General features: G+C 46.4%; 2 protein-coding genes across 4 annotated transcripts in view; one reads left to right on the forward strand and one right to left on the reverse strand.

The window, feature by feature from the left end:
- The window catches only part of ALS2 (alsin Rho guanine nucleotide exchange factor ALS2), a 198105-nt gene that overhangs the window by 84280 nt on the left and 101672 nt on the right, over positions 1 to 12153 (reverse strand). The gene's annotated exons all lie outside the window — the stretch shown is intronic.
- The window catches only part of CDK15 (cyclin dependent kinase 15), a 60706-nt gene that overhangs the window by 13507 nt on the left and 35046 nt on the right, over positions 1 to 12153 (forward strand). For both annotated transcript variants that reach the window (XM_024104045.3, XM_065560930.1), the window contains exon 9: positions 5126 to 5219. In XM_024104045.3, coding sequence (XP_023959813.2) covers positions 5126 to 5219 — 94 coding nt within the window. The remainder of the gene's footprint in view (positions 1 to 5125; positions 5220 to 12153) is intronic.

The following is a 12153-nucleotide window of genomic DNA, read 5'->3' on the forward strand; positions in this document are numbered from 1 at the left end:
CTTGTAACTCCATCATTCTGCTAAGACTGCTTCTGTGCCTGACGTCTAGCCTGTCTTTCCAGAGCTCAACAACTCTGCAAGGACAAAGACCTCATTAGGGTCTGGGGGACTGGGCAGGAGCCTAATAGACTGACAAAATCTGCAAGAAGCACAGGGAGACTTGCGTTAGCAGGTGCGTGCCCAGCAGAACTCCAGCGCCACAAAGCAGGCATCTTCTCCAGAGGCATGAGGCTTATCAGAAGTTCTGGTGGCTTGGGTCTAGAGGGCAGAGCAGGGGAATGGGAGCGCAAAGTCTCTTCCTCTCTCCAAGGCTACAGCCACTTTAATTGCATCAAATTTTCAATGACTAAAATAACCTGTTTCTCCATTATAATGGCTCTCAGCTGCTGGGCAGATCTAAATTGTAATGTCCTCCCCCGCCTTTCTCTAAGCAGCCTCCAGTCTATTACCTCCTCCCCAGGCTAAGCCACTTACAGTCACTCATGGATTGTTGAAGAAGATGCCTGTCTGCCTAGTGGAACATGCAGTTGTACTCAAGGGTGTCAGAGCCTTCCCAAAAGTAGGGGAGCAGCGGGCCCTACCCCTGTCCCCCTCCACCTGCCCAGGCCGGACAGGGAGCCCGGGGGTGGGGACATGGGACGGGGCTGCTCTCAGCCCCCACCCCCCCTCCACACCACAGGCAGATGGAGGTCCGCATGGCTTCCACAAATGCCCGGGCTCCCCGGCCGGGCTCCACACTGGCCTAGCTGGGGGGCGGAGCCTTGGGGGGAAGAAGACGGGATGGGGGCGAGGTCCACCCCAGCAAAAAGTGGGAGGGCTATGGCCCCCTTGGTCCCCCCCGGTTCCGGTGCCACTGGTGTAGTAGGAAGACACCTCCTGGTACCTGCCCTCCTGCTCCTCACTGACTCGAGGCCAGTCCACGGGCCTGATCAGCCCCTAAATATATAAACTTGGAGTTCCTGCTGTACAAAGCTGGGATCTCTGTTGCATAATTTTGCCCTAATGTACCACATAGGACACAGGGGCTTGACTATAAAGATTTCATCTAGCACTCTCTGTCACCAATAGCACAGCATAAGGGACTTTGAGTCCCACTCCACTACATTCCAGTATAGCACCTTTGTTATAACACCTCCTCCTAATAATAGCATTCAAAGTGTTTGCCTTTCAGAAAGACATCATGCTGAGAGAATGGAAAGTATGTGGACTCTATTCACTGACTTCCTCTAACAAGAGTCATTTATTATCTTCATGTAGGCTCCATATAAGTTCAATTTTTATCTATTAGGAAAAAAAGTCCATTCACACAGATGTTACTTGTTTATTGGGAAAAAAAATCCTTTTCTTTCGGACATGGCAATTTACATGAAGTCGGGTCAGAGTGCCCTTGGCAATGGCATGTGACAGTGAGTGTAACAGCCTTGGTTTAAAGGAACCAATTATAAAAGATAAAACATGATGGCAATTCATCCATAATGCGCGTGAGCGGCAATGCTGTCAGTGGGAGGCACATGGAAAGTGAATAGGGCCTTGAATAGATTAAGAGAGATATAGAAGGAGGCTCAGTAGCTCTTGGACTAACTTGCACAGCGTCTTTAATCTCTTACTATCCTTTCTCTTGCTCTCTTTCTCCCTCACTATCTTTCCGAGACCTTAGAAGATTCAATTAAGGGACTTCAGGGAGACTAACAGAATGTTTTGGGAAGATTACACTGAACATCAGGGAAATTTTTTTTTAAACACAAAATTCTTTATGCATGCAGAGAGTTGGCTTTCAGCAGCTGCTGGTTTCGTGAGTACTGCCAGTTTGTCTGAATATCTTTTTTGCAGTCAACCCCGCCCCCACAAGAGCCCGATATAATCTTACAGGAATATTACACCCAGGGCAGATTCATGCAGACCTGGAACCCCTGTGAAGTCATTTGTTGGGGATCTGTTCACTGCAAGGCCCTAAATTCAAGATACGACCTTCTTCTCACTCCTGCTTCAAATTTCTCTGCTCTCTATGCCAGCTAGGGCACTCAAAGGTGTTAAGGACAAAAGGAAATGCATCTAGAACTAGGAACTGTACTTGAAGACGAGGGGAACAGTGTATGAAGGTTTCCCATTGAACAGGAGAAGGGGGAAGCCTGCAAATTACCCTTCTCAGTGACATGATAAAGAGGGAGATTGAAATCCTGAATCACTGGAGGGCCCAAGTTCTTATCACCTCAGAGATCACCATGGCAGCTTGTACACCACATGAGGTAGCCCAGGAGCATGAACAGCAAGTAGCACACTAGCATTTAAACCTGTCCCTGGTGAATTGAGAAATGCTGTGACAGCAGATTTGGTAGCATTGTCTAAACCTGCCCACTTGAATTGAAGACTCTAATACCAAATTTTACATCTCACTTGCACATGAGCAATTGGCATCTGATTTTACAGCCCAAATGAACATCACGAACTTGTTGAAATCACAACTGTAGGCCCCTTCCTGAGGGATTTCACAAAGGGATTTAAGATAGCGCTCCCTATTATTTAGTATTGGGGTTGGTAGGAAGGTCTGTTCAGGTTGGGTCACAGGAGGTGGAAGAGAAAATCCAGGAAGTACCCAAAAAAGGCAGAAAACGTACTCTGAATTGGGTTAGATGCAAATCTCACTTGCCCCAATTTTACACCAGAGTAACTCCATTGAATTCAGTAATTACTCTTGATTTATACCACAGCAAGTGAGATTAGCATAAGGGCCATACTCTGATTCTCCTGTATCACTAGTATAAATCAGAGGAAACCCAGTGGAGCAAGTAGAATTACCCCAGTTTAGAATTGGTGCAAGTGAGAGGAGATTCATGCCCTCAAGCTATTGAATAATCACAAATGGAGCAGTGAAATGCCCCATTTCATTTTTCCCTTATGGAAGAATTTGCTGTTTGATCCCACCTACTTGTTTTCCCCACCAACATACCCCTTCATCTCCACTGATTGCTCCAAAGTTAGCTCTACAGAACAGAAATCCCTTGAGAACCTTGTAGATATGAAGGGGCAGGGAGCCTCAAGAATAAAAATTCTGAAATTTAAGAAAAGAAAGAAAGAAAAGAAAAAGGAAAAAGCAAATGAAACGATTGTGTGTCTGGGCCTAACTCTTAGAAATATTTAAAATAAAATGTTGGATTTAGAAACATCCTGCATAAAACAGCAATGAAGAAGCACAGCTCATTCCTATGGGGCTGGATCCAGAATAAATACCAAGAAGGCTACAGAAAAGCAAAAGAAGAAAAAAGAGGAGATGTGGAGATACACTGAGGCAAATGTAAACATTGAAAAGTACATATTTAAATATTACAGAAGCACAGCTGCCAATTCCTAATTCACAGCAAATGTTAACTGAGCATGGAAAAACTTGTTGAGTTCTACTTCTGGTTGTCACCCCTGTCTGGATCTCTGCACTAATGATTAGCAGCTCTGGATTTCTGTGTCCTATATTCTTTTCTGTTCAGACTGGAACTATATTGCTCTAGACCCTTGTGTCAGATGGCAGTTTAGGTAACAGAGATCAGTTTTGCAACACCCTTTTATGTCACTCACATGTCCAAACATCCTAGCAGGACAGAAACCCTGGCTCTGATCTTGAAGAGGTGTAGTGCACCTCCAATTGAGAGTTAGAGACACTCATGCCTTGACGTCTTAGATTAAAATAGCAGCCCGGGCAGGACTGTACTGACTTATATTTATCAAAACAGGCTTTCCAGAAAGCTGCCCAGTTCTATCGACCTCATCTTGGGGGCTACAAATAAATTAGGCCTGATATGAATCCATGTAAGACTTCACAGTTCCACTGCTGCTGCTAAAGCTAATGACCATTTCCACCTAGCATTTCATGGTCTTTCTTTTCCAAAAATACATGGGTTTGATTCTCCTCTCACACTGCTGTAAATCAGGAGTAACTCCACTGGATTTGATGGAGTTACACTAGTACAACGAAATCAGTGGATTACATCGGTGGCAGTCTGTAAGTGAATGGGCAATCAGTCCTTATGCCCCTGCTATATGAGGAAAAAGAGAATCTCCGTTAGCAGTAGTAGCAGTAATATGAGAATTTATAACCTGTCTGGGCCAAGCAGTAGAGGGCAACACAACCTCATATACTTACCTATGTATTTCAGACATCAGAGCCAGTAAAGAGCAGTGGTACTCAAAACACCAGACAGTCCATGCAAGCTGCAGACTCACAGGTTGCCCTACTGCTTCAGTGGAGACATTTCTGAACTTCTCCATCTTCCCTAATGTCCCAAGGACACCTGAACTGCCTAGTTTGAAGGACTATTCCTCTGAAAATAGTGCAACTGACATTGGCCATGGCTCTAAAATAGCTGTGCTAGTTTTAAAGTAAGGTCAGATGCATCTAACAGCGCAAAGAATGGAAATATTAATTCTTTCCACCACTACTCCCCCGGTGTGGCATGCCATTAGCTAGAAGTGAAGTCAATTATAACCATGGTCAGTTAAACCATGGCTGTTGAATAACAGTGCTCTCCTGCCAACAAAGCACTGTTCACACCGGCGCTTTTCGTTGGTAACATTTTTGTCGTTCAGAGGAGTGTTTTTTTTTCACAACCCTGTATGACAAAAGTTTTACCGATGAAAGTTCAGTGTAGACAAAGCCTTAGTTTAGAGAGAGAGTAAAAAGTACTGAGTTGACAGGGAATGGTAACTAAAAAATGCAGCATCAGAAACTAAGGAGAATAGATTTTAAAAAAGTAAGAACCAAGACAGCTCATCACACATACACATTTAAATAAATTAGGTTGAATGCTCACTGGAAAATTGTTTATGTTTAGTTGTTTGGGGTTCAATTTTGCAGTGAGGAATTAATTATTTCTGCAGGAAAACTCTCTGAATGCACAATGCCTTCTATGCTTTCTCTGGTGTGGTATGACAGATCAGTGGCCAAAAGCCAGAAAAAAAGCCCTATCTGTATCACTGTATAAATGCCAGGGACCATGTCTACAATACTATCTACCACTCTGCCCAGAGTTACATTAACATCTAGGCCAAGATGCTGGAGGATAGACTTTTTTTACTTATATATATATATACTGTACATGCCGCTTACTTAAATGAGTTGGTATTTTCTTTTTTGCAGGAGTGCAGGCTGTATATTGGTTGAAATGCTCCAGGGTCAACCCATGTTCCCAGCAGTTACTGGTACTCTGGAACAGCTAGAGAAGATCTGGGCGGTGAGTAAAATACAGCCAGGAAAATGAGAGGAAAATATCCATATTGTTAAATTTTACGTCCTGAACATGGCTGCTTTATACAAGAGATGTAATTTGGTTTGAATCCTCAGTCCAATGTGCTAAGTTTACAGCCATATCCTATAAACCATTTTATATTTGGTAACTTTCCTATAGTCACTAGAGTACATCAAAATGACTTTCCTTTGATGTTTGCCATCTCATCAAAAATTTAAAACCAATTATACTGACATCAAACTGAAGGAGGCATAAAAGGTATGTAGTTACTGCAAATCCTGTTCCCTCTAGTTAACACCCTTACTTGGCCAAGGCATACAGTAGATTGTCCTCTTTCAAGAGGTGCTAACATTGTCCTAGTGCAGCATTTCTCAAACTGGGGTCCTTACTCCAGAGGGTCTGCGGGCCCCACTGATCAATTCCTCCCCTGCCCTCTCTCCCTCCCCATCCCAGCGTCTCCTGAACACCGGGGAACAGCTGTTCAGCGGCATGCAGGAGGCGCTGGGAGGGAGGGGGAAGAGCAGGGACGGGGCGTGCTCGGGGAAGGGGGCGGAAAGAGGCAGGGAAGAGGAGGTTTAGGAGTGGCATGGGAGCGGGAAGAGGTAGGGCAGGGGTGGGACCTTGGGGAAGGGGTGGAGTGGGAGCGGGGCCTGGGGCTGAATGGGGAGCTTGGGGGTCCGTGAAAAAATTTAAATCAAAATGCGGGTCCTCGGGTTGCTAAAGTTTGAGATCCGCTGTCCTATCGGCTTATGCTGATGATTTGTGACTGCTGCACTGAAAATGGCAACAAGATTCTGGGCTGATCTACACTAGAAAATTAGGTCGGTAGCTAAAATGACCTATGACCCCATGTAAACAGCATTAGGTCAATGAAAGAATTCTTCTGTTGACCTAGCTACTGCCTCTTGGGGAGGTGGATTACCTATGCTGACAGGAGAATCCCTCCCATCAGCGTAGGTAGAGTTTACACTAAAGTACTACAGCGGCACATCTGCAGAGTTGTTACTGTAGCGCTGTACGTGTAGACAGCCCTTTAAGGACATACTCCTGTTCCCATTGATGTTAATGTCAACACTATCATTGACGTTCGTCAAGAGGAGTAGATTGAAGACCTAAGCCCATACAAGAGACTCCTCGTGGAACTATATGCTGCTGGATAGTTAAGAGGATTAGGAAAAATCAACAGGGTCTGCCATCGTTCTGTATCATAGAGCCTCTCAGAAATTCTAGTTTTCATTTTTCATCTGGTTCCAACTGATGTTGGGCTTGAACTATGGATCTACGGATCTCCATGAAACTCCTGGTGCACCAGCAGAAACCAAGAAAAAAAGACAGTTACCTTTTCCATAACTGGTGTTCTTTGAGATGTGTTGCTCATGTCCATTCCATATTAGGTGTGTGTGCTCGCCACATGCACTGATGCCAGAAGTTTTTCCCTTAGCAGTATCCATAGGGGACCGGCTCTGGCGCTCTCTGGAGTGGCACCTGCATGGTGCAGTACAAGGAACACCACCGGCTTCCCCCACCCTCAGTTCCTTCTTGCTGGAAACTCCAACAGTGGGGAAGGAGGGTGGGTTGTGGAATGGACATGAGCAACACATCTCAAAGAATACCAGTTATGGAAATGGTAACTGTCTTTTCTTCTTTGAGTGCTTGCTCATGTCCATTCCGTATTAGGTGACTCCCAAGCACTACCCCTGGAGGTGGGTAAGAGTTCACAGATGTGTAGATTGCAACATAGCTCTGCCAAACCCAGCGTCATCTCTGGCCTGCTCAGTGATGGCATAATGAGAGGTAAACGTGTGAACAGAGGCCCATGTTGCCGCTCTACAGATGTCCTGGATAGGGATGTGCGCCAGGAAGGCCACCGAAGACACCTGCGCTCTTGTCGAGTGGGCTCTGACAATCAGCGGCGGTAGAACCCCCGCCAGGTTGTAACAGGTCCTTATGCATGAGATGAACTAACTGGAAATCCTCTTTGAGGACAGCGGGTGACCCTTCATCCTATCCACTGTAGTGATGAAGAGTTTAGTCGATTTTCAGAAAGGTTTGGTAGGTTCTAAGTAGAAAGCCAAGGCCCTCCGGATGTCCAGGGAGTGAAGATGCATCTTCTCGCTGGTCTTGTGTGGTTTGGGACAGAACACCGGGAGGAAGATGTCCTGGTTCATATGGAAGATGGAGACCACCTTCGGCAGGAAGGCCAGGTGGGGCCACAACTGAACCTTATCTTTGTAGAAGACCAAGTATGGAGGTCCTGAAGTCAAGGCTTTAATTTCAGAGACCTGTCTTGCCGATGTCACTGCCACCAGGAACGCAACCTTCCATGACAGGTGGGAAAGGGAGCAGGAACCCAGCGGCTCAAAGAGCGGGCCCGTGAGCCTAGAGACGACCAAGTTAAGATTCCACTGTGGGACAGGAGTCCATACCTGTGGGAAGAGTCTCTTGAGGCCTCTCAAGAATCTGACCATCATGTCATGAGAAAACGCTGTCTGGCCCTGGATCAGTGGGTGAAAAGTGGAGATGGCCGTGAGATGCACTCTAATGGAAGTGTGTGCCAGGCCCTGGTTTCTCAGATGAAGCAAGTAGTCTAAGATAGACTGTATGGAAGAGCGCACGGAAAGGTGCCGTGCTTGGACGCCCAGTAGAAAAACCTTGTCCACTTGGCCAGGTAAGTCAGTCTGGTTGAGGTATTCCTGCTTCTCAGGAAGACCTGTTGGACCTCATCTGAGCAGGTCCACTCCTCCGGTTTCAGCCACGCAGCATCCATGCCGAGAGGTAGAGGGACATGAGGTTGGGGTGCAGGAGCCGACTGTGGTCCTGTGACAGCAAGTCCGGTTGGTTGGGCAGGGGCCATGGAAGGCCGCTGCCAGGTTCATGAGTGTGCTGAACCAGTGCTAGCGGGGCCACACCTGGGTGATCATGATAGCCTGTGCCGTGTCTCTCTTGATCTTTGCCAGGACCCTGCTGATGAGAGGAATCGGAGGGAATGGGTACATCAGATTCCCTGACCATGACAGGAGGAAGGCATCAGAGAGGGAGTCCTTACCCAGGCCTTGCCACGAACAAAACTGGTGGCAATTCCTGTTTAGCCTTGTGGCGAACAGGTCTACCTGGAGAGTTCCCCATCTCTGGAAGATCATGCAGGCTACCTTCGGGTGGAGCAACCACTCGTGGTGAGAGGAGAAGTCCCTGCTGAGGTGATCCGCTAGCGTGTTCTTGACGCCAGGGAGATGACAAGCTTCCAGATGGATTTCATGGCTGATGCAGAAGTCCCAGAGACGGAGTGCCTTTTGGGAGAGAGTCGATGAACGGGCTCCCCCTTGCCTGTTGATGTAGAACATCGAGGCCGTGTTGTCTGTCAGGACTCTCACCATCTTACCCGACAGGTGAGGTAGGAAGACTCCACATGCCAAGCGGACCACCCTGAGTTCTTTGACGTTTATGTGTAATGTCATCTTCTCCGGGGACCACATACCCTGGGTCTGGAGGTTGCCGAGGTGTGCGCCCCAGCCGAAGTCTGAGGCGTCCAATACCAATTTGATGGCATGATGGGGGGTGTCAAATGGAACCCCCTCTAGGACGGTCCTGCAATCGGTCCACCGTCACAGTGAGGCGAGTACCGTTGGGGGAATGGTAACGACCTTGTCCAGGTGATTTCTGGACTGGGAATAGACCATTGCCAGCCATTGCTGCAGGGGCTGCATCCGGAGCCTGGCATGGTGGACAACGTATGTGCATGCTGCCATGTGACCCAGCAGGTGCAGGCAGACCCTGGCTGTAGTCAGGGGGAACGTGGAGACCTGCGCAATGAGGTCCATCAACATCTGGAACCTTTCTAATGGCAGGAATGCTCTGGCACAGGTCGAGTCGAGCACCGCTCCAATGAACTCTATCCTTTGCACCGGACCGTAGACTTTTTGTCGTTCACCAGAAGGCCAGTGAGTGGCACATGGCTTGCAGCACCGTGACATCCTCTTGGACCAGAGGCCTGGAGTTGCCTTGACAAGCCAGTCGTTGAGGTACGGGGTAGATCTGGATACCCTGACGCCTGAGGTAAGCAGCCACCACCGACATGCACTTGGTAAACACTCTGAGTGCTGTCGCCAGGCCGAATGGGAGGACCACAAACTGGTAGTGGTGGGGCCCCACTGTAAACTGGAGGAAGCATCTGTGACCCTAAAAGATCGCTATGGGGAAGTATGCGCCCTTCAAGTCAAGGGTGGCATACCAGTCCCCGAGGTCCAGGGAGGAGATGATAGAAGCCAAGGAGACCATGCAGAACTTGAGCTTCTTTAGATACATGTTGCGGTCCCTCAGGTCCAGGATGGGCCACAAACCACCCTTGGCCTTTGGGATTAAGAAGTACCAGGAACAGAACCCCTTGTTCCTGTACTCGAGAGGAACTTCTTCCACCGCACCCAATTGTAGCAACCCCTTTACCTCCTGTGCGAGGAGACTCTCGTGAGAAGGGTCCCTGAAGAAGGATGGGGAAAGGGTCTAAAGTTATAGCTGTCCATGCGGGGAGGAAAAAAGAAAGGCAGTTGGAGAACAGCAGGACAGATGGATCCTAGGCTGAGTCCCATCCAGGACCAACTAACTAGAACTAATACTAAGGGTAAATACTGAACTATATACAACTATTTTACAAAGAAACGTTCATGAGACACACTGAACTAAGTGAAAGCTAGCCGAAGCAGCAGAAGTTCCAGCACCATCACTGGTGGCAAGAAGGAACTGACGGTGGGGGCAGCCAGCGGCGCCCCTTATAGTGCACCATGCAGGCGCCACTCCAGAGGGCGCCCGAGCCAGTCCCCTACGGATACTGCTAAGGGAAAAACTTCTGGCACCGATGCAGGTGGCGAGCACACATACTTAATATGGAATGGACATGAGCAAGCACTCGAAGAAGAACTATAAGGAATAAGGGGAGACCAGGAGGAGTATTCTAACGAAGTCTACAGGGGAATTCACTAGGGGATATAGAATTTCTGAATGAGAACTCATTTCTATGATCTGCAGTGTCCCATCCTTTATTTGTGCTGCTGAATGACCTACATCTCCCTGCACTTGGGCTAAATCAAGGTGGATGTAACCAATATATGCACTGTTGTATATTGCTGTTGGTCATTGACTCGTCAGAAACATAAAACATTAGCTTCTTGTTGTTTTTTGCTTTGAGTGGCCAACACTGCCATCCTCTGGCCACATCTTCAGCTTCTCTGTGGACTTACCCCTCTGAAATGGGACTTTCCCAAAGGTGGTTGATCCAAGGAGGAGAAAACACAGAACTCTGCAGCTGAGGCGATAGGAAAATGGTTCTTTAGCCTCAAGCCTGAGGCTATTTCTACACTACAAATTACTTCGGTATAATTTAGGTCACTCTATATATGAGCTGATTGAAACCTTCTTATGCGTTGCGTTAATAATTCATACTGCAAAAGACAGAAATAATATTTAAGAATCAGGAAGGAAGGTCTAAGAGCCATGAAATAGTTAATCCATTACACAGAAGGTTCATTGTTGTTATACATTTACATCGGGGAGATGACTATACTGAGACCAAGATTTTCAGAACTGATTAGCGACTGTTGGGTGTCCAACTTGGGACACTTTAAATGATGTTTAGAGGATAGGTGCTTGGTATTTTCTAAAAATCAGGTTCTTTAAAATGTCCCAATTAAGTACCAAAAACTGAGGCAACCTACATCACTAGTCACTTTTGAAAATCTTCAACCTGCGTCTGGTGTGCTTGTCTCAGTTTGAAGCTGTTTGTATATGATCGGAGCCAATGTGTTGAGTTGAACTGTAGACAGTTCTGACTCTGTGAAATGAGCATTGATCCAATGTAGTCAGCAAGGCTGAGAGTCTGATTAGGTCAAATGTGTTCTTTAAAAACTTGCGTTGTAGATAGAAGTAAACTTAATAAGCTTAAATTATTAGCTCAAAGTTCCCAGGTGTCAGACATGAATTTTGCACTAGATAGCCACACATTCAGTGGCTGTCAGTGACTTCTGTAGGGCTCGATGTGGGTACAGGAGTTCACCCATGTGATTCTAGGAATGGGGACCAAAATAAGGAAAGCTCTACCAATTAATTGTCCAAAATGTTACCGAGCTAAAGCACACAAGGGAAAAATATAAGAGCGTTAGTAACACAAAGCAGCCAACAGACAGGGTGGGAGGGTGGGCTCTGTGGAACATAACGTTGCATTTATGTGAATTTTTTACGAATTGTTTTATGAATGGTAGCAAGTGCTCTAGCACCGTCAGGCTGTGACATTTTCTTACCCATGTTTTAGTTCCAGACGTGTGGTATAGAAGGATATTTTTCGTCTACAGCATTCTGTAGGACTGTGTGACATCGGGAAATAAAATGCTTTGGACTGTTTTTATACTGAATATGTCACTTGTGTGACATGGTAGCGACAGCTAGATTCAGCACATGTAAAATCATTTTGTTTCTTTATGATGGTGTTGGTGCAGCTGATTGAAGGGTAGAAGAATATTATGAGGAGGGAACAATATCTTTCCTGGTGTAGGAATTAATATTTTATTTTTGTTTGCAGGCTGAAATTGAGTGAATTCTACAAGTGTGACAATCAAAGGGTGTTTTATATTTCGAAACGTGCAGATTTTGTGGCTATTTTTCAGGGATAGGGCTTCAATCAGATTGATTTTAGAAAATGGCAAGTAATTTGTTTCAGACAAGAGGTTAAGGTATTCAGGAGAAATCACATTCTGTTCAGTCATGCGTCATGCTAACTGGAACAGATATTCTGCCGTTCCTATATCAGATGTAGTGATGCTGCACCATGGAAGGACAAGATGCCTTGTTTCCTTGAGCAATTTTAACTTACTAATGCTAATTCTAGGCTTCTTGTTTTTCCATTAAAAATGCTTGATAATTTGACCCAGAGATT

The sequence above is a fragment of the Chrysemys picta genome, chromosome 11, assembly GCF_011386835.1.
Source record: "Chrysemys picta bellii isolate R12L10 chromosome 11, ASM1138683v2, whole genome shotgun sequence".
NCBI lineage: Eukaryota > Metazoa > Chordata > Testudines > Emydidae > Chrysemys > Chrysemys picta.